This window comes from Mchenga conophoros, linkage group LG1 (assembly GCF_057382185.1).
Source record: "Mchenga conophoros isolate Kocher_MC1m ecotype Shallow Benthic linkage group LG1, M_conophoros_male_GT1.1, whole genome shotgun sequence".
NCBI classification, from domain to species: domain Eukaryota; kingdom Metazoa; phylum Chordata; class Actinopteri; order Cichliformes; family Cichlidae; genus Mchenga; species Mchenga conophoros.
In genome coordinates, this window is record NC_140526.1 from 27,927,061 (window position 1) to 27,949,725 (window position 22,665).

At 43.6% G+C, this 22,665-nt stretch overlaps 1 protein-coding gene across 3 annotated transcripts; it reads right to left on the reverse strand.

Annotated features, from left to right (window-relative positions):
- Positions 1 to 10,737: 10,737 nt before the first annotated feature.
- On the reverse strand, positions 10,738 to 21,450 carry LOC146583512 (interleukin-1 receptor accessory protein-like). Of its 3 annotated transcripts, none has more exons than XM_085272713.1 (10): positions 21,028 to 21,450; positions 17,031 to 17,286; positions 15,099 to 15,282; positions 14,840 to 14,984; positions 14,696 to 14,758; positions 14,476 to 14,599; positions 14,217 to 14,359; positions 13,973 to 14,119; positions 13,701 to 13,853; positions 10,738 to 13,590 (listed from the first exon to the last, which is right to left on the reverse strand). In XM_085272713.1, exons 2-10 carry the CDS (start codon positions 17,237 to 17,239, stop codon positions 13,271 to 13,273), a joined length of 1,488 nt encoding a protein of 495 aa, XP_085128839.1. In that variant the 5' UTR covers positions 17,240 to 17,286; positions 21,028 to 21,450; the 3' UTR covers positions 10,738 to 13,270. The 3 variants fall into 3 exon arrangements, with proteins under 3 accessions (XP_085128839.1, XP_085128847.1, XP_085128830.1); XM_085272721.1 differs by lacking the exon at positions 21,028 to 21,450 and adding an exon at positions 19,870 to 20,120; XM_085272704.1 differs by lacking the exon at positions 21,028 to 21,450 and adding an exon at positions 19,623 to 20,120.
- Positions 21,451 to 22,665: the final 1,215 nt, after the last annotated feature.

A 22,665-nucleotide genomic window follows, 5' to 3' on the forward strand; every position in this document is an offset into this window, starting at 1 on the left:
AGGCTCCTTACTACAGGCATTTAACCCTTTTAAGCCCAACATAGAACCACCAGACCTCATCTTTAGATTTTTACATGCTGTAGTGCCATTTTTTTTGAGTATTTCAAGATTCTATGCATCATTACAACTGTTATATCCTAAATCTTAATAATATGTATGCATTAAGTCCATAGTAACTAAATAAATTGCTAAAGAGTGCAATAAACTACAAAGAAATTGAAAATTGTTTTTGATTTTACACATTCTTCTACTCAAAATTGCAAATGCAAAAAAATGCACAGTGTCTTTAAATTTCATTTTTAAGATGCACTAATTTTTATTAACTGCAGCAAAACATGAAAATGGATATTATTGTGCACAATTTGCAAAAACAGCATGTGCATCAAAATAAACTATTTCCAACAGTGCAATCAAACCTAAGCATCCCGGGAACAATACAGAAAGAGGCACAAAGTCAAACATGACTTTCATTAGCAAATGAAATGAAAGTCAAACATGACTTTCATTTCCTGGAGAGGAAAAAAAGACAAACAACAAAAAAAATACCTTTCCCATGAAAATGATGTCACTTCCTTTTTTCGCAGGTAATGACAGACATGTGATTGTTTGTGCTGACAACGTGATGTTGTTTATTCCAATGTAGGAAGTGCTATGAACAGCCCGATCAGATTGACAGAGCATGTGTCTGGATCATAATGTTTTTATTGTTGCATGTGCTTTTTATGTAATTTTGTCAAAGCCATTAGTAGTTGGAAACTGCAGCTTGGGACAGGTTGAATTCATGATACAGTGGCTTGCAAAAGTATTCGGCCCCCTTGAACCTTCCCACATTTTGTCACATTACAGCCACAAACATGAATCAATTTTATTGGAATTTTATGTGAAAGACCAATACAGAGTGGTGTACACGTGAGAAGTGGAACGAACTAACTATCCATCCATCCATCTTCATCCGCTTTGTCCGGGGCCGGGTCGCGGGGGCAGCAGCCTAAGCAAAGAGGCCCAGACCTCCCTCTCCCCAGCCACCTCCTCCAGCTTATCCGGGGGAATACCAAGGCGTTCCCAGGCCAGCCAAGAGATATAATCTCTCCAGCGTGTCCTGGGTCTGCCCCGGGGCCTCCTCCCGGTGGGACATGCCTGGAACACCTCACCCAGGAGGCGCCCAGGGGGCATCCTTGTCAGATGCCCGAACCACCTCAGCTGGCTCCTTTCGATGTGGAGCAGCAGCTGCTCTACTCTGAGCCCCTCCCGGATGGCCGAACTTCTCACCCTATCTCTAAGGGAGAGGCCAGCCACCCTTCGGAGGAAGCTCATTTCTGCCGCTTGTATCCGCGATCTCGTTCTTTCGGTCACTACCCACAGCTCGTGGCCATAGGTGAGGGTAGGGACGTAGATCGACCGGTAAATTGAGAGCTTCGCTTTTACACTCAGCTCCCTCTTCATCACGACGGACCGGTGCAGCGTCCGCATTACTGCAGCTGCAGCCCCAATCCGTCTGTCGATCTCCGGCTCCCTTCTCCCATCACTCGCGAACAAGACCCCGAGATACTTGAACTCCTCCACTTGGGGCAGGAACTCATCCCCGACCCGGAGTGGGCACTCCACCATTTTCCGGCTGAGAACCATGGCCTCAGATTTGGAGGTGCTGATCCTCATTCCCGCTGCTTCACACTCGGCTGCGAACCGTTCCAGTGCGAGCTGGAGGCCCTCACCCGATGAAGCCAACAGAACCACATCATCTGCAAAAATCAGAGATGAGATTCTGAGGCCACCAAAGCGAAAGCCCTCCACCACTTGGCTGCGCCTAGAAATCCTGTCCATAAAAATTATGAACAGAACCGGAGACAAAGGGCAGCCCTGGCGGAGCCCATCACCCACCGGGAACGAGTCCGACTTATTGCCGGCAATGCGAACCAAGCTCTTGCAACGGTTGTATAGGGATCGAATGGCCCGTAGCAATGGGCCAGACACCCCATATTCCCGCAACACCTCCCACAGGACACCCCGAGGGACACGGTCGAATGCCTTCTCCAAGTCCACAAAACACATGTAGACTGGTTGGGCAAACTCCCATGCACCCTCAAGTATCCTGGAGAGGATAAAGAGCTGGTCCAGTGTTCCGCGACCAGGACGAAAACCGCATTGTTCCTCCTGTATCCGAGGTTCGACTAACGGACGAACTCTCCTTTCCAGCACCCTGGCATAGACTTTCCCAGGGAGGCTGAGGAGTGTGATCCCCCTGTAGTTGGAACACACCCTCCGGTCCCCTTTCTTAAAGATGGGGACCACCACCCCGGTCTGCCAGTCCACAGGTACTGCCCCTGATCTCCACGCAACATTGCAGAGGCGTGTCAACCAGGACAGCCCTACAACGTCCAGAGCCTTCAGGAACTCGGGGCGGACCTCATCAACACCAGGGGCTCTGCCACCAAGGAGTTGTTTAACTGCCTCAATGACCTCGCCCCCGTAAATTGGCGGGTCATTCTCCTCATCCCCAGACTCTGCTTCCTCCTCGGAAGACGTGTCAGTGGGATTAAGGAGGTCCTCGAAGTATTCCTTCCACCGCCTGACAATTTTCTCAGTCGACGTCAGCAGCGCTCCGCCAGCACTATACACAGTGCAGGTAGAGCACCGCTTTCCCCTCCTGAGACGTCTGACGGTTTGCCAGAATCTCTTCGAGGCAGTCCGAAAGTCTTTTTCCATGGCCTCTCCGAACTCCTCCCACACCCGAGTTTTTGCTTCAGCCACTGCCCGAGCCGCATTCTGCTTGGCCTGTCGATACCTGTCGGCTGCCTCCGGAGTCCCACAGGCTAACCAAGCCCGATAGGACTCCTTCTTCAGCCTGGTGGCTCCCTTCACCTCTGGTGTCCACCATTTGGTTCGGGGATTACCACCACGGCAGGCACCAACCACCTTGCGGCCGCAGCTCAATGCAGCAGCTTCGGCAATGGAGACGCTGAACATGGTCCATTCGGACTCAATGTCCCCAGTCTCCCTCGGAATGCTGTTGAAGCTCTGCCGGAGGTGTGCGTTGAAGATCTCGCGGACTGGGGCCTCTGCTAGACGTTCCCAGCACACCCTCACTACGCGTTTAGGTGCACCAGGTCTGTCCAGCGTCTTCCCCCGCCACCTGATCCAACTCACCACCAGGTGGTGATCAGTTGACAGCTCAGCCCCTCTCTTTACCCGAGTGTCCAGAACATATGGTCGCAGGTCTGCTGATACGATTACAAAATCGATCATCGACCTACGGCCTAGAGCGTCCTGGTGCCACGTGCACTTATGGACACTCTTATGTTCGAACAGGGTGTTCGTTATGGCCAAACTGTGATTAGCACAGAAGTCCAATAACAGAGCACCGCTCGGGTTCAGATCAGGGAGGCCGTTCCTCCCAATCATGCCCCTCCAGGTCTCGCTGTCGTTACCCACGTGAGCATTGAAGTCTCCCAGCAGGACAACAGAGTCTCCAGGTGGAGCACCCTCCAGCACCCCCCCCAGGGACTCTAAGAAGGCTGGGTACTCTGAACTGCCACTCGGCGCATAAGCGCAGATGACAGTCAGGACACGTTCCCCGACCCTAAGGCGCAGGGAACAAACCCTCTCGTCCACCGGGAAAAACCCCAACGTACCGGCAGCAAGCCGAGGGGATATTAGGATACCCACCCCAGCCCGCCGCCTCTCACCAGGGGCAACTCCAGACTGAGACAGAGTCCAGCCCCTCTCCAGGAGACTGGTTCCAGAGCCCAAGCCATGCGTAGAGGTGAGCCCGACTATATCTAGCCGGTACCTCTCAACCTCACGCACTAACTCAGGCTCCTTCCCCACCAGAGAGGTGACATTCCATGTCCTTATTGCCAGTCTTGGCAGCCGGGGGTCAGTCCGCCAGGGCCTCCGCTCCTGGCCGCCACCCGGCACACAATGCACCCGACCCCTATGGCGCCTCCTGCGGGTGGTGGGCCTGCGGGAGGATGGGCCCATGTCTCCTCTTCAGGCTGTGCCCGGCCGGGCCCCATGGACTAAGGCCCGGCCACCAGACGCTCGCCCTCGGGCACCCTCCCCGGGCCTGGCTCCAGGGCGGGGCCCCGGTAACCCTATCCCGGGCAGGGTAAACTGTTCCCTCGGTGTCCTTTTCATAAGGGTCTTATGAATCGCTCTTTGTCTGGTCCCCGAACTAACTAACTATTTTTAAAGGCAGTTTATAAGGAGGTATCATAAGAAGGAACTGAGCGCGATTTACTAATATATAGAGTTCAATTCAAAGCTATTTGGTGATTGGACTCATATGGCTCAGCACAGTGAGACTGAATCCCAGCAGTGACAGGAATTAGGGCAGGAGACCCTGGAATCTAGATGCTGGTGGTGGTCAAGATAAAGATGGAGGCTTGGATGGAGCTCTGAGATCCTTGTATGAGATGGAGTTTGGGTAAAGGTGGGTTGCACAAAGAATGGAGGCTGACTGGCTAGAAGAAGGCTGTCAGAAAGAAGACCCAGGAAAGCAGACAGATGAGAGCTTCCTTAGTGAACTTACGAATTAGGTTGATTTTCATGTGCAGGTGAAGCCTGTTACCTCTTTATTCCACGGTGAATCAAGCAGATAAAAGATTTGGAGTTCAACTTTCATTTGTTTACTTTACCCTGGAATTCTGAGCATGAAGTCCAAAGATGTGTTAATGCTGGATACACTAGAATTGTGCATGAGACCACAAGAAATCAGTACATGAGCATGTGTTTTATGAGATAATAGTGGGATGTTCTTGCTTGTTTTGTTTTTGTCTTGGTTTGTTTTTGTTGGGTTTTTTTTAGCAAAATGTGTGAGCATGCTTCTGAATTCATCGCGCTTCATTTTACTTCCACGGGCATATCAACTGTATGACAGGTCCCAGTGAAGATATTTTGGGGCTCATATTGTTCTGGAGCAAACACAGCAGTAGCATAATAAATAAAATCAATAGTATAATTTCAGCTTTTGATCAGCATCATGGACAACAACTGCAGTCAGAGGTGAGCAGAGAGGGGCAGTAACGCGTTACTGTAATCTGATTACTTTTTTCTGGTAACGAGTAAAGGGATTACTATTGCAAAAACGGTAATTAGATTACCGTTACTTTCCCGTAGGAACGCTGCGTTACTGCATTACTAAAACCATGATTTTTTTTGCGAGAATGTCTCATGACAGCGACATAAGACGTTGGTGACAACAGCTCTCTGCAGATCAACAGTGGATCATATATCGAGTGCGGGAGAGCGTATGAGCGTGCAGCGTTTAAAGCGTGGAAGTACTGACCTTATTTTGAGTTTGATTCCACAAAAAGTGACAAAAACATTAGTGTCCGTTGTGCGTGGGAAGAAAACTTCTTTTTACAGCGAACCCCCCCCCCCCCCCCCCCCCAAACTTCCAAGCGAGCACCAAGTGTGCTACAACGTATTGGGAAACTCAGAGAAACTCGCGGATTCTTCCACTGACCGATGCGGCACACCTGCACCAAGGTAAGCCTCCGCCTACCCCACTCCTGCTTTACAGGTGAAAATAGAGCAAAAGGACCGCTAGTCTTTGACTTTATTTATTTTCTGCTGTGTTTTACTTGCATCTATTTGAAAGACTGAGTGTAAACACAAAAAATATTTATGTGCTAGAATGTGCAGAAAATAATTTTAAATGTTAAACAAATATCTTCCAGTCAGAGAATGTTGCATATAATTAAATTTTTGCTTGATGCATAAAGTTAAAAGATTAAAACTAATAAAACAAGTTAAAAAAAAGAGACTTTTCCATTTGATTACATTTTGTATGATGGATTATGTAGAAAAAGTAGAATTGGGCTGAAAGATCTATCGCTTTATCACCTCTTCAGGTTGTAAATCATGTTTTTAAAAAGTAACTAAGTAACTAAGTAATTAATTACTTTTGAAAATAAGTAATCAGTAAAGTAACGGGATTACTTTTTTGGAGACGTTATCAGTAATTAGTTACTGATTACTTTTTTCAAGTAACTTGACCAACACTGGAGGTGAGGTGAGTGGACACACATATCTAAGCTTATGCTCTAATCCCACATCATATTTTTTAACTAAACTACCAAAATCCCCCAAAGAGATTTAGCTTTGCTGAAGTAACACAAAGACAACTGTGATCTCTACAAGCACAGAAAAAAAGAGAGAACAACAGGTCTTCGCAGACTGGATGAGGTCATCATGACAAATAATCACACTCATTTAAAGAATTGCTCGCTCAATGAGCTTTTCCAGTGGACCAGCTTCTAGATGTAGCACGCACTCACACATGTATTGCAACATATTATTTTTAACATAAATTGGTAGCAATGTTTCAGTCCTTCACATAGACACAAAGGCAAACAACTCACCCATCAGAACTTCGTCTTTCAAGCCTTGCTCACAGCAAAGTCAATGACAGCATTGCTCAGATCCAAAGTCCTGACAGCAAACTCATCCTCTCTCTGCTCTCCTTCCTCTTCTGAGAACCACTTTCATGATTTACTTTCTAACAATAAGACAACAAAACATGCCTAGTTGATGTTAACAGGTTTGCGGGATTTTTCTTAAATGAGAGAGAGACAATGGTCATGAAGGACAGATTCCAGACCTACAACATGGTTTCCACATCCAGATTTTTCCAAACAGGTGCTTGTTTAAATTCATTTCATTAGGGAAAAACTGATGGAACCTTGAATTAAACATAGTGTATCTTATGCTATTTATATTATCAAATATCCACTTTACAAAAGTAATGTGAATAAAATTCTCCAATGTTGTATGAAGCAGTGTTCCTTTGACTTCTTTTGTGTGACTCAGCTCCTCTGTCTTCTGATGCAGACGCATTGCCTATGCTCACCCGGTTCCACATTACTAAGACCCATATTTTGTTGGGTGGTGAATTTGTAGATACATTGAGCCTCCACAGCCTCTAGGTGGCCCTCAAGCTCAGCCTTAGTATCTTTGGGGAGAATTAAAATGACTTGTCTTCATTTGTGGCCAGACAAGATGGCGGCGTGCACGGGTGCAGCGGCTCTTAGCTCTCCAGTTTGGTGCTCGTTTTTACTTTTAATGTGGATATTTTTGAATGTTTGCAACGCCGCCATCTCTTACAGTCGCCAGAACCTAATTGACCTAGGTTTTAAATATAGTTTGTCTGTTTCTGGCGACTATCAGCGAACACACAACATCCTGGTGGAGATAGCGAGACCGCCAGGGTCACCGTGGATGGTCTGCCCGCCCAGCAAGCGTAGAAGGCGACGGAGGGAAAGAAAGCAGAAGAGGGGATGCTGGTCGGGCTCAGACGCTAGGCTACGCAAACATCCACACCGGCCAGCACTTCCGAGCCTTTTCCTATCGAACGCCAGATCCATCACCCACAAACTTGACGAATTGGAGCTACAGATAGCCAACACAAGCTTTGCACGTAACTGCAGCATTATTCTTATTACGGAGACGTGGCTTCACCCGCTGATTCCCAACGCTGCAGTCGAGTTAGCAGGCCGCACGCTACACCGGCATGACAGAAACAGCAACTCAGGTAAAAGCAGAGGAGGGGGGCTATGTGTTTACGTGCATAACGAGTGGTGTTGTAACAGCAGGATCATTCACACACACTGTTCTCCTGATTTGGAGGTTCTGGCAGTCTCGTGCAGACCTTTTTACATCCCGAGGGAGTTTACAGTAGTTATTGTGATAGCTGTTTATATACCGCCGGATGCTAACGTTAGCACGGCTCTCAGCCTCTTGCTCAACACCATAAACAAACAACAGCTTGCCCACCCCGATGGGGTTTTTATTGTCGCCGGCGACTTTAACAAAGCGTGCCTAAAGACTGTGCTTCCTAAATTTATCCAGTTTGTGGACTTTGCTACGAGAGGAGAACACACTTTGGACCATGTCTATTCAAACATCAGGCATGCTTTCAGAGCGACACCCCTCCCCCACCTGGCTGGATCTGACCACCTCTGCATGTCCCTCACCCCCACCTACACCCCCCTGCTGAGAAAAACAAAGCCCCAGACAAAGACAATAAAAACCTGGCCTGAAGGAGCCCTTTCTCAACTGCAGGACTGCTTCTCAACAACTGTATGGGATTTATTCTCCAGCCACAACCTCCAGGAGTACACGGACACTGTACTCTCGTACATCAGGAACTGTGTTGACAATGTCACCGTCAACAAAAGGGTCAGGGTGTTTCCAAATCAAAAACCCTGGATGAATAGCGAAGTGCAATCCCTCCTAAAAAGCCGCAACACTGCCTTCAAGTCAGGGGACAGGGCTGCGTATAGGGCGGCCAGGGCAGACCTGAGTAGAGGCATCAGGAAAGCTAAGGCTGCCTATAGGAGGAGGATTGAAGATCACTTTGCTGACAACGACCCCAGAAAAATGTGGCAGGGGATCAATCACATTACCAACTACAGAAGCAATAACCAGGCAACATCTAGGACTGATGCCTCACTGGCTGAGGATCTAAACCGTTTCTTCGCCCGCTTTGAGACGACCAAGCCCTCAGCTGCCACACCACTTCCACCCGCCCCCAGCACTGGCACACTAACACTTAGTGAGGTGTGTTCTAAGGTCAGTGAATCCCAGGAAGGCGGCAGGTCCTGATGGAATACATGGAAAGGTTCTCAGAGCATGTGCTGACGAACTGACCGGAGTCTTCACTAAAATCTTCAACCTTTCCTTGTCATCAAACACCGTCCCGCCCTGCCTCAAAACCTCCACCATCATCCCCATCGCCAAGAAGACAGCTGTGGCCAGCCCAAATGACTACAGGCCTGTTGCACTTACGCCTGTAGTGATGAAGTGCTTTGAGAGACTGGTCTGTCAGCACATCAGGGCCGGTCTGCCTCCCACTCTGGACCCCCACCAATTTGCCTACAGGACAAATCGTTCCACCGAGGACGCTATCACCATAGCGCTCCACACTGCGCTGAGTCACCTGGAGCACCGAGGAAGCTATGTGAGAATGCTCTTTCTGGACTTCAGCTCAGCATTCAATCATATCATCCCGGAGATCCTGGTCCAGAAACTGTCTCACCTGGGACTCTCCACCCCCATCTGCCTCTGGATCAAGGACTTCCTGACAAATAGACCACAGTCTGTCAGACTCGGCCCCCACCGGTCCAGCACCATCACACTCAGCACCGGGTCTCCACAAGGATGTGTTTTGAGTCCCCTCCTGTTTACGCTCTACACATCCAACTGCTCCCCTACCCATCTCTCAAACACCATCATAAAGTTCGCGGATGACACCACAGTGGTTGGACTCATCTCAAGGGGGGATGAGTCGGACTACAGAGATGAGGTCAACAGACTGACTGAGTGGTGTTCAGTTAACAACCTCCAACTGAACACCACGAAAACTAAAGAACTTATCTTGGACTTCAGGAAGGGCAGAGCAGACCCGGCCCCACTTTACATTCACGGGAGCTGTGTGGAGAGGGTACACTCCATGAGGTTTCTGGGCGTGCAGATATCTGATGACCTCTCCTGGACTGCAAATACTACAGCGGTGGTTAAAAAGGCCCAGCAGCGTCTCCACTTTCTGAGAGTGCTCAGGAGGAACAACCTGGAGGAGAGGCTGCTGGTGACATTTTACAGAGCCACCATAGAGAGCATCCTAACGTACGGCATAACAACATGGTATGCAGGGTGCTCAGCTGCAGACAGGAAAGTACTGCAGAGGGTCATCAACACAGCCCAGAAGATCACTGGCTGCTCTCTGCCCAGCCTGGAGGTCACTGCAAACTCTCGGTACCTCAGCAGAGCTGGCAATATCATCAAGGACCACTCTCACCCCAGCAACCAACTGTTTGAACTATTACCGTCAGGCCGACGGTACAGGTCACATAAAACCAGGACAAACAGATTCAGGGATAGCTTCTTTCCCAGAGCTATCACCGTAGTAAATAAGCACAAAAACAATTGAACCTATTCCATACCGTCACTGTCATTATAGTAATGCTGCTATCCTGTATATATTGTACATACTATTGTTTGAGTACTTACGATTGTTTTTTTTGTACTTTTTATATTTTACATTTATATTTATTATTGAAACTTGCACCAAGGGAGTGGCACTCCAATTTCGTTGTACTCTGTACAATGACAATAAAGGCTATTCTATTCTACATTTAATTTAAGAATTAAATGAAGAACATGATCAATGATAAGTTGCAGCGACAGAAAAGCTGTGGCTTGTGTTTGTGGAGTAATCAATTCAAAATCGTGATTGAGGAGTGATGTCTACCGACAGGTAAAGTGGGATCATTGACAGGGTGACATCATGTCAGGAGGCAAATAATGGTAGCCCAAGCCACAGCCTGCCTTGAAGACATCAAAAAGGGCTTATCCATCTCAACCCTCAAGAAAGATGTGCACATCCTAAAATTATCAGCCACTAAAGTACAAGCTCTGCGATGTTTTTGACAGCAGGGTAGGTGAACCAACCATGGATAGGGTGTCACAGATAATGTCACACTCTCTAAGCCCTATATGTACCAAGAGGAGATGACCCTCTAGATTACTGGACCAACATGCCACCATATTCCCTCATCTATTCCAGCTAGCCAATCTTTCCACTTCAACCACATCAGTCTCCCAAGAGAGAATATCATTCAAAGCAGGAGATTTTGTGCAAAAGACAAAATTGTCTCAGTACTGTTGAACACGTTGTTTTTCTTAATAAAAATAATTAAACATGCATAAAAACACACCCTATAAATATTGATTGATGTCTTTATGTGCAGAAGTACAACCTACAATTACTGACTGATTCAAACAAAATATCCTTCCATACAAATAATACTATAAACCAACAGAAAAGGTGACAGACAAAAAGAAAAAGACACATGAAAACATTCACATTTATTCAGTGCAATAATTTAAAATCACATTTATTTGGCCACCAGATGTCGCTGTAGTAATGTGTTCCAAATTCTCCAAAAGATCAAATCTTTTTCCAAAACAGCTGTTCCAAATGATTTGATCTCTCAAACGCTTCATTTCTGCCATCGCAAACGCAAAGGTTTAATATGAAATACTGGGTCAAGTTACAAAGTCCAGAAAACCAGAGAATATGTAAATGAAAGCCTGGGAATCCCGTGTCTCCAGAAATCATTAAACATATGGATACAGAACCAGAAGGCTTAGAGAGACAACAACAAAGTACAAGCGGAGAATATGGAGTCCAATCAGTGAGGTCATTCATTATTCAGAAGAACAGCGTGCTTTAATCAAAACGTTGATTGGATAGGGGGAAACATATCAAGAAGTGCAGAAAATCATGGGCTGCTCAGCTAAAATGATCTCCAATGCTTTAAAATGGAAAGCCAAACCAGAGAGACTACCATTCGAATGGATTGAACAATAGCCAGCATGGCAAAGACTCAGCCAATAATCACATCCAGGGAGATCAGAGGCAGTCTGAAGTTACCTGTGAGTACTGTGACAATTAGAAGATGCTTGTGTGAGGCTAATCTATCAGGAAGAAGCCCCCGCAAATTCACGCTACTAAAAAAAAAAAAGACGTGCTAAAGACGATACAATTTGTCAAAGAACATATCGACTGGCCTAAAGAGAAATGGAGAAACATTTTGTGGACTGATGAAAGTAAGATTGTTCTTTTTGGGTCCAAGGACCGCAGACAGTTTGTTAGATGACCTCCAAACACTGAATTCAAGCCACAGTACACTCTCAAGACGGTGAAGCATGGTAGTTCAAGCATCATGATATGGGGATGTTTCTCTTACTATGGTGTCGGAACTATTTATCGCACACCAGGGATCATGGATCAATTTGCTTATATCAAAATAATTGATAAGGTCATGCTGCCAACAAAATGAAGCTTATGGAGTGGCCAGCCCAATCCCCACACCTTAATCTAATAGAAAACTTGTCGGGTGACATCAAAAATGCTGTTTCTGAGGCAAAACCAAGAAATTCAGAGGAATTGTGAAAGGTTGTCAAATCATCCTGGCTGGCATACGTGTTTATGATGATTTTGAGCTTTACTCACATTTTAAAACACACTGCTATTATTTTGAACATAACTGTATAATCAAACTAAAAACTTGAGGCACAAATAAGGAAAAAAAAAGAACCAATACCAGATATCAGAAGATAACACAATAAACAAACCCATCAGCATAAGGAAATACAAAATAACACTATTAACAGAAAAGTACAATATTATACAGAACATGACAAAAAATATATATAAATAAATATATCAGTAGCAATAAAAGTGTCTGTATATAATGATACATTTGTGTGATAGTTATAAATAAATATTTCCTCTAATAGTTAAAATGTTATGCTTTTATCCAGACTAAATGAAGATCTTCTGGATTAGTGAGATGCTGCTTCCTCTCCAGCTTGCAGTCTAAGGAGCTTGGAAAGAAAAGCGTCTGGACTTCTTAAAGTTGCTTGAAGACTTTTCACCTCTCAACCGAAAAGCTTCTTCAGTTCTAGGGTCAAATGATGGAGAGTCCCAGATTTAAGCTCTATGGGAGTAACCCACCAAGAGGGACATGGGCCCCCTATTGATCCTCTACCTAATCACATGAGCCAAGGTGTGAAAACGGGTGTGGGTAGCAATCATGCATGGTTTCGGGTGTACTCATAGTGAAACCTAGCCCTAACCCTATCATGCGATTTCCTGAGGTCAAAAGGCCCAGGATGTGAGTGGTCGTTAAGGCGTCTGGGAAGGGATCTCAAAACTGGGTTATAGATGGCAGACAGTTGGTGTTGTAAGCCACCGCCTCTGTTCATAGATTGTCATTGACAGTGGACATAGACGGCTTCCTTCACTCCTCTTTCAAACCATCTGTGCTCTCTGTCCTAAATGTGAACATTGGTGTCCTCGAAGGAGTGTCTTTGTCCTAGATGCAGATGGACTGCTGAGTCTTGTCCTGTGGAGGTGGCACTTCTATGTTGTGCCATGCGTTTATGAAGTGGGTGTTTGGTCTCTCCAATGTAGGGGTCTGGGCATTCCTCGCTACACTGTACAGCATACACCACATTGTTAAGTTTGTGTTTAGGAGTTCTGTCTTTCGGATGAACCAGTTTTTGTGTGGCTGGGTCTGAAGTACACTGGGATGTTGTGTTAGTCTTTCTGATCCTCCCTAGTTTCTGTCTGATCGTCTTCTCTGTGCCTCTTTGCTGACTTGATGAAAGACCAAATAGGATAACCACATGTTTTAAGAGCTTCCTTTACATGTGTGTGTGTTCAGTGGAGGAAATACAGTCTTACATCCTAAATACTGTATAGTCATATTAAAGCTCTGGGTGCTCTCTGCGGGGCAGGTAGGTAATAACGTAGCAGCTTCCAGAAGGCAGAAGAGGGCAGCATCGAGCTTTTTCCCTTCCAGGTGACACAGTCTGCAGCTTTGCAGAGTTGTAAGGCCTCTAAAGATGAACTTGTGCTCAAGACTCCGGCTGTCTCAGTTTTAATCAAAACCACGTGAGTCTGCAACTTCTTGAGGGATGCTTGGATACTTTTCAGCAGGTCGACTCCTGAACCAGAATCTTCTGAGCAGGGGACCAGAACCACTGTCTGACTCTGCTTTATGCAGTCTAACACAGCCTCTCCTACAGGAGCAGACAAGCACAGATCAGAGTGTGTTGTTTTCCCCTTGATTGAATTTGTAAGGACAAAATTTAGAATAACAATTTTGTAAAAATATGAAAAATGTAAGCACCTCTCTCTGGTACAACATCAGGACTGTAGCGACAGAGACTATAACCAAGTCTGTACTTCATTTCACTCTCCAGCCTTTTTCTGTCATCTTCATTTAGTCCTGGATCTGTGCTACTCTTGTAATACATCAAGCAGGCGTTGTAGCTTTTTCCATCTAAATGGAAAAAAATAAAAATGTTGTTTTAAAAGTGGATAGAAAAAAGCAGATTTTGCCGCTCTGACAAAAATGTGAACACAGACAATGTTTGAATTAGCAAAATGTATGAAAACTACCTGGGATGGTTCGATGGCAGCCAAGAATTCGACGAAGGAAAAGCGTGATGTCGACTTTAAACTTTGCATAAATAATTGCTGTTAGTACCATCACCATCAGCACAAAGCCCACAATCCATAAAGCCACAAAGTAAGAGGAAGGAGCAGCTGTAGGGAGTGATGGGGATTTTCTAAATTAGCTCATCTAATAAATAAACACATTAAAGAGTATTATTAAGTACTCAAAATGTTCAGCTGGCCATACCTTTTTGTTTTAGAGTGATAGTGACTAAGCTTGTTTGGTAGGCAGATTGCAGTTTACAGGTATAATTTTTTGACAGATCGTCCTCTGACACTTTTCTGAAGATTAGAGATGTTCTCATTCTGATTTCCTCTGTGCTGATGACCCTGAGAAGAGAAGGAAATGACTGAGGCAGATCTAAAAACAGAATTCATATCTGAGCTGATGTGACTACATATAACATCAGTGTGACCCACAGAGGACCTGTGTGTGAAATATTTACCGTGTATCATTATAGAAAACTGGTAGACTAGTGTCTGTATCCACAAATGAACTTCCACTTAACCAAAACAAGTCATCCATTTTTGACATCATAACTGCTTTACAATCAATCACCACTGTTGAACCTAGAAAAAGCAGAGTTAACACAGGTTGTTATAAACGATTAACATTTAAGCTTTAGCCAAGAGTGTGAAGGTGTATGAATATAGACAATAACTCACCTAAATCTACCTCAAATACCTGCTTGTCCTCTGGTGAAATTATCACTGCTTTCTTAGTTATTTCTGTGGAAATAAAAAAAACCTTTTGAAAAGCACGTATTAAAATCATTCAAAATAAATATCTGCAAAATGTGTTTTTCTTACTGCTTGGTTGGACATCAAGTTTCACCGTAGAGGTCATGTTATATATTTGACCATCATACAGGTAAGACCGGGTGCAGGTATAGTTGCCACTGTCCTCTTTTTTCACACTTGGGAAGTAACCGTCTTTTGGTGATGACCCGCCCTCCTACAACATATAAGCTCGATTTTTAAGTAGTCAGCTGTCAAATTTGGAAAAACATTAAAACCCTGTAACAATACTTTACAGTTTGATCTCATTCACATAATCTGCTCTGTTTACCTTGTGCCATGTGATGCCGCTTCTGGTGATATTCAGGGTGTTAAAGGGAAAAAAAATTTCAGGGCAATACAACTTGCAGTACTCCTCTGTGTAACATTCTTTAGAGATCTGGTTCATTTGTTCAGAGTCTCTGGACTGAGCTGTGTTTACTTTGAGGCTTATCCAGGACTGTCTGCTGGAATTCCTACCAAGGAAAGAAAACAGTAACATGAAGTTTTAACTTTCATTCTGAGCAACAAGCAAAATGAAACAAAAAAATGGGAAAGTAAGAGAAGACTTAAAGGATTAGTTTTAAAATGGTGTTCATCTACTTAGCGGGCTATTTGTCCATCAGGATTTATTATTAGCTGAGAAAGTTTTGTGCTGCAAACAGTGAAATTAAACTAACATATCTGGCATTCTGTATAAAAATCCCTCTCAGCTTCGCCTTCAGTAATCCATTCCTTTAACGCTGGATTACTGAGAGGCTCTTCTCTGACCCACAGAAGATGAAACCTAATAACCTGTGATACACTCATGCTTCTTGTGTGCCTTTGTCTGATTTTATTTTACCTGATTTATTTATTTTACTCACAACAGAACTCAGAAAACAAATGTTTTGACTGAGACGTACCATTTCAGGAAAACACTCATTTTGAATTTGATGACATGTCTCAACAAAATTCAACAAAACACTTTTCAACCAATAAAAGGTTGAGAAGGAAGTGTTTGTGTTACACATGAAAATCATGATTTTAACTTTAGGCCTGCAGGCAGCACTGGTTTAAATTTAATTTATCATGAAAATCACAGCATGGGCTCAGGGACACTTGTGCCATCCACTAATGTAGGCTAATGCACCACCATGCAAAGAACAACGTAATCATCTTCTATGATTCACTGAGGCAAAGCGAAAAACTGTCCTGAGGTCAGGCGAAACAAAACTTGAAAGATTATTTGGCAACGTGTTACACAGCTTGTAATAATGGATGCTGAAAGGTATATACATGTTTTAAAGCCACATATACTCTATGACTATGTCTTTCGGAGAAGGCCTTGCATATTTCAGCAAGACAATGCTAAACTGCATACTGCTGTCATTACAACAGCATGGCTTTGAAGTAGAAGAGTCTGGGTGCTGAATTGGCCTGCCTGGTGTTTAGACCTTTCACCAATCAAAACACTGGACAAAAAAAATAGGGCAATGAAGAGTGACTGTTGAGAATGGGACAACATTCCTTTCCCAAATATCCAGCAGCTGCTCTACCCAGTTCCCCGATGTTCACAGACTGTTGTTCAAAGAAGAGGTGATGCTACACAGTGTTAAACATGGCCCTGTCCCACCTTTTAAAGCACTGTAAAGCACTTTGAATCACCTTGTTGTTGAATTGTGCTATACAAATAAACTTGCCTTGCCTTGCCTTTTGAGACATGCGGCTGCGGTCAAATTCAAAGTTATTAATTGAAAATTATTAAGAATGATTACAATGATTGTTTTCTTAAAATTTAGTTAAAATGGTACATTAGTTGTTAAACCATCTAAGTTTATAAAAAAATGAATGTTTTCTATGTTCTAGTTTGAATAAAATATGGCTTTGTTCCAGTTTTTCTGTACCTTAACAACAACCCGCCGTCCTCAGTTGTGTTTCAGGATTTGCTAACTTCAGATGGCGGGTTGTTATTTGCAAACACAGGATCCTCACATATATGTTACCAGCAGTTAGGGAAACTGTCATACCATAATGCCAACAAGCAACCTGGTTTAGTACAAATATAAAAAGTGCTTTTCTGGTGCCGTGATGTTCAATAACAACCTTAAAATGTTATAATAAAATATAATACAAGTTAAACTTGCTCTGCTATCCTGTCGTATAGGAAATAGTACTTTATGTCAGTGTGTGGGCACGACTTTTGTTTGATGTCAGTCTTAGACAAGGAAACCATTCATTTTACCGAAAAGAGCAGGAGTAATTCCCCTGATGGTTTACTGAAGCTCTGAGAATAACAAGGATTCTTCCATGAACCAGCACACCCATCTGCCTCTGCTCAGCTGACGTTGACATGTTGAAGAGTTTCATTTCATCCACGGTGTGACTGGTCCAGAACACCTCAGCATCTCCATCACGGTACTCTCTGTAAGAAGGGCACTGCAGTACCGCCATCTCACCTGCCTCGACATTTACTTCCTGGAAACTCAGTGGGCACACACCTGTCAATGACATTCATAATGACATGTGAAAAAAAGCATTGCTTTAGTCTAAAATGATCATATTTGTCTGGTTAATGAAACTCGGGCTTCACAGTGCAGTCACTAGCAGTATTCTACTTTTACCCTGAACTAATGTCACCGATATCTTTAAATGCCACAGCATTACCACAAAGGGAGGGCAGTACAGCCCTGGTGCCCCTTAGCAGGCTTCCAGAAACTGGGTAATAAGAAAATTTGGGGGGGGGGGGGGGGGGGTTGGTGCAGGGGCTATAATAACTTGTTGCAGACAGAGGAATTAATGAGGGGCTCCCTAAAGAATCAGAATTAGAGAAATAAGTATGACGTTTAATGTAAAAATGTTGTAGATTCCCCTAATAATGTAAAAGATAATGTAAAGGGTTATTGTGTGTTGTCGTATTTTGAAGGTTCTGCTCTGTGAATTCTCTCCACGCTTCTTCCAGTTGGCGCCTGCTCTTGCTACCTAAAAGGAATTTGATGAATACTGCGCTCCTTCAGGCAATGGCTGCCATTCTGGGGTTTTAAAAGGCTTATGAGGCGCATAACTGTCATAATCTGTGTGCAGGCAGACAGGAAAGGACCGAAATGCAGACTCAGACACGGAAATGAAACAAACTCAAAAGGGCAGCTTTATTGCTGGACACCAGAAAGAACTAAACTGGAATACAAAACAAAACAAATGTACACATGTACACTGATGGACACATTTGCAGGACCATGAATGCTTTAGGCAGCTGTAGACTTACACTGTAAAAAAAAAAAAATTCCGTAGAAAAACGGAAAATGTCCTGGTAAATTTTTGCCAGTACATCGGCATCACGGGCATTGGCAAAATAAAATAAAAAATTGCTCGTACTCATGCTGCCCCGACATCAGCCAGCGCATATTGGGAATGGTACAGGCACCGATCGGTTTTCTATCACCCATTTCCTGGGAGTAAGGGCGCCCTCCGTATGCGAGGTGCACCTGCTGCTTGTGGCACAGGGAGGAGAGGGCGGGGCGGCGGGGGATTCACTGGTGGCTGGAGCGGCATCTAATAACCAACTCGCAAAATAAAACAAAACAACAAACACGAAAACACCAGACATTATAATACAGACTTATAATCTGCACCAATGCTTTATCGAAATTCTATACGCGAAAAGTGTGCGCCTGCTCGCTGCTGAAGTCAAAGTAAACTTTATTGTCATCTCTCTATATACATTCCAGTATATAGAGAGACGAGACGACGAGGCTCCTTTTACAGCAGTGCAAGTAAACAAACAATATATATAAGAGTAAGAAAATAAATATACACTTTAGGACTAGGGGTAAAGGGATCAATAACAACCAAACAACCAAACAGACCTGACCCAGCAACACTGCTGCTGGGTCAGGTCGTGATGTCACTGATAACATTGTTAAACACGGTGTTAGGAAGCAGAATTAATAAATAACAGACTGAACTTACTGGAAGTCAGATACGCATTTGAATAATAATGAAACCATAACACAAAGAGCAGTGCTTGGATAAAGTGGGGGCACTGCAGGGGCAATGTTTTGTAAGGGGAGGGTAAAGGGACTAAAATAATTTAATCACACATAATGAAAGAAATGAGAGGAACAAAGTAAAAACGAAACTGAGGATGAAAATGCCTTACATTGCCTGTATTTAGCTTTCTTTAAACTGCCTTAAAATAAAATCTCTGCACACCTGAAGAAACAACAGGTGCCTATGAGGGAAAAACACAACTTCCCCGAACTGTCTTGCTTGTCACCATTTTATTGAATCACATTTCATTCCAACAGACTTTCATCACTTTTGTAAACTGTTTTGTTTGTAATTGATAAAAGTCAGTTGGAAGGAGATGTTCTGATTGAATTAATTTTTTTTATAGATGTTAGCTTTGGAATGTCAGTCACTTATCTTCCACCAGTATTGCTTAAAAATAACTTTTTAATGTAATAATCTCATCACTTGTCAGCATCACATTTATATTACTCACAAGGCTCTAAGGAACCAGGCGAATGAGTATTGACACAAGCTCATGTGCCTAATATTGTGCGTGTATTTTTAGCAGCTTGGTATACTTTAACAACACTGCAAATTCATTTTTTGAATAAACATATTTTGGTCTTTTTGGGGTTTTTTTTTTGTTGTTTTTATTGTTCACGCTCAAAACACCGTTAACCACTCAGTTTAAACTCGACATTTCCAACAGTGTTTAATAATAAGTTTCACTGTAAATGTAAAAGAGCAATGTTTTTTTAGATTATGAACTGTAGATTTATGTTCTAAATAAAATAAAAATCACCCATAAAACATGAAGAGGTCTTACCTGGTGTCGATGTAAGGAAGACGAGAAAAAGAAGGAGAAGGCTTATTTTTCCGTTCATATCGTCTCACGTCAAAACTCAACACGAATCTTCTTAGGAGCTAAAGTGAAGAGAACTGAACTGGAATGTCTGACTGGTCGCTTATAATTTCAAATAAAGTTCGAAAAAAAAAAAGCTTACCAACGTGTACGTAATAAGCTAATACTCCTGGGTGCTACACACTACAGTGTACGCTGTACACCTACTTACTGGTTTTGTCGCATCAGTCTGTGTCTCTGAGTTAACTTGTGCTTCTCCTACAGCTCCGGACCGCTAAAAATGCGCGTGCTCTTTGTGAGCTCGTTCCCGGCTCGTAACCAGCGCGTTCTGCCGTCAAGGGCGATCATTGGTTAAATGTGATCATGTGACTGATGCAAGCCAGATCCTTTTATTTAGCAAAACTGTGATTAATAGTTAAATATTATTGTTGAGGGGCACAGACAGGACTCCGCACGCACACACACATTAAAAAATAATAATAATAATTTGTTTTTTAAAAAGTTGCCTCAACAAGAGGGCACTTTGGGAACCCATCAGGAAAGGGGCGGGTGCTCAAGCCCCTCTAGCCCCCCCCCCCCTGCACGTGCCTGTTTCCAGGTGCTGTACACAGTCAGTTCAGCATAACAGGAGTGTTCCAGTTATCTGGGGGGCAAATGAAGTTCAAAACTGCCAAGCTTTCTTTGGATTAACTTGCTAAACAAAACCTAAAATCCCAGTTCGTAGGCGTCTTATCAAGCTTATCCTTTAAGCTTGGCTCCCTGCTTTAGAGTGTGTAGGTGGCCTTAAGTTAAGTAAATATTTGCGGATCACAAAATTCATGAAACGTGAAACATGAACATGAAACGATCCGTGTGAGTTTCCGTCAAAGGCTGATGATGATAAAATGGTGATTAATCCCCCCTCCACACATACACACACAATCCCATAATAATAATAATAATAATAATAATAATGATAATAATATGCAACAGTCCTGCAAAAAATTGGAATAAATCGCACTGAACAGTAAGATGGTATTTATTGGTAATTATTTTTTTCTCAGTGGGTAAACTGAAAAATAAAACAACAAAAAAATGACATAAAATATTCCTTATCAGATTATAACAACTAATAACAACATTTACCTTAATTATACTATATCAAATATTTTCGAACCCAAAATTACTCACTATTGCCAAAACAAAAATAAAAAATAAAAAAATAAAAAGGGCAGGCCAAATTATAAAGAAAGTCAATTTACCAAGTCTTGAAAAATAAAACTGAACAAAATTGTACACGCACTGTACACTAGTGTGTGTACAGTTTCTTGTCAATTTTAAATACCATGTCCAGACATGGTTCTTTATTATTAGTGTTGTAAAGACTCACCTTTCAGCACAATCACTTCACCAGATGCATCTTGCTTCCATTAACTGAAGATTTAAGATGTTCTGGTCGTGAACGGCAACCCCCTGCCTACCTACAACAGTATGAAGTTCAGTATCCTGGAGCTAGAAGTGCTAGATGTGAGACAGGGTGTCAAACTGAACGCCAGCATATTGACACAGACACACATGGCCTGCAGGATCCTGACGGACAGGCAGATATCCAGACAGAGACTGTTACGGATTCAAATATTGGGGATGGATACAAGAGGAAAAACCAAAATAACAACACTGGTCCGGCAGGGTTGAGTCAAACGATGATTTTAATGATCACACGCGTGGGAGATGGACACCGTACGCAGACAGCATCAGATCTCAAAATGGTGGAGCATTGATCAAACTCTTATAGCCTCTAGTGGCCCCCACTTAGTCATAAAAGCCTAAACATTCACATTCTTTCTCTCACACAGCGCCCAAGCTACGACCTTGGCTCCCTGTTTATCTGCTCCTGCTGAGATAGGGCAGAAAACCTCTCCAGTATGTTCTGTTCTCTTCCAATCAGACAAATAAGGCGATGACTTTCTGCGAACAGCATTTCTTATAACTCAGCAGTATAATGCGTCATAAAACAATATCATTCATTCACAATAAATCAGCAGTCTAATGTAATGCAAATCCGTTTAACAAATGTAATAGTTATCACCTTCTTCTATGTCATGATCCTGGGTCCTTTTGACCCAGCGTTTTGTGTTTTCTCTTCTTGTGATTTTGGTTCTGTTCTTCCTCTGTTTAGTGTTTATTCTGTTCTGCCCGTGTGTTCCTGTATCTAGTCCGCGTTTCTTAGTTGTGTCCTTTCATGTGTAAGTTCCTGTTTTATTGTGAAGGTCTGCGTCTTATGTGAGTGTTTTCAGTTGCCTCCCTAGTCTCGTCACGTTAATCACTCCCAGCTGTGTTCCCCACCTGTGTATAATCTCCCTGTGTTCTCTGAGTGTATTTAAGTTGTGTCTTCTGTCATAGTAGTGGCTGGTTCGTCTGTGTTGTTTCCCCTCGTCTCCCCGTATGTATTTCCTCGGACCTCCCTGTATCTTCGTTTCTGGTTTGTGTTGTTAGTTTCCCCAGTTTAGGTTTCCGATTTCATGTTCACCCACCATTGCTGTTTGTACCCACTCCTGTAAATAAATACTCACCTGCACCAGAGCTGCCGCCTTTTGGGTCCTTTCTCCAACTCCACACGGCTTGCCCCGGCAAACTGTGACATTCTAATTCAGGAGAATAATGCAAACTAAAACTACATAATAATTCACAATCTTTAATTAGGGGTCTAACATGGCATAAAATAATATTATAATCCCACAAGACACACCCTGCTCCTTTACCCACCAATCAAGATGAGGTGATGAGGAACTCCTGATTACGATGAGGAAGATTAGGCAATTCATGATTCATTTATCTCCTCCCCGTTCTTGCAGTTCCTCCAGATCTTTAATTTGCACTGTCTCATCTGATGAAATCAAATCCTCCATTCCTCAAACGCATCTGCAACATGAGCAGTTCCCAGTGATTGATTCAGCAACCTGTAAATCACCCTCTCAGCTCCCACAGATCAGTCGTCATTCTGGTACAGTTCCTGCTGCCAGCCCTC

What these genes read in the sequence shown, in the direction of transcription:
- LOC146583512 (XM_085272704.1), bottom strand. Translation starts at nt 19,680, where the DNA reads ATGAACGGAAAAATAAGCCTTCTCCTTCTTTTTCTCGTCTTCCTTACA. An exon ending in AATTACTCCTGCTCTTTTCG is followed by an intron (nt 15,283 to 17,030) that starts GTAAAATGAATG and finishes TTTCCTTGGTAG; the next exon opens with GAATTCCAGCAGACAGTCCT. An exon ending in TATCACTCTAAAACAAAAAG is followed by an intron (nt 14,120 to 14,216) that starts GTATGGCCAGCT and finishes CACTCCCTACAG; the next exon opens with CTGCTCCTTCCTCTTACTTT.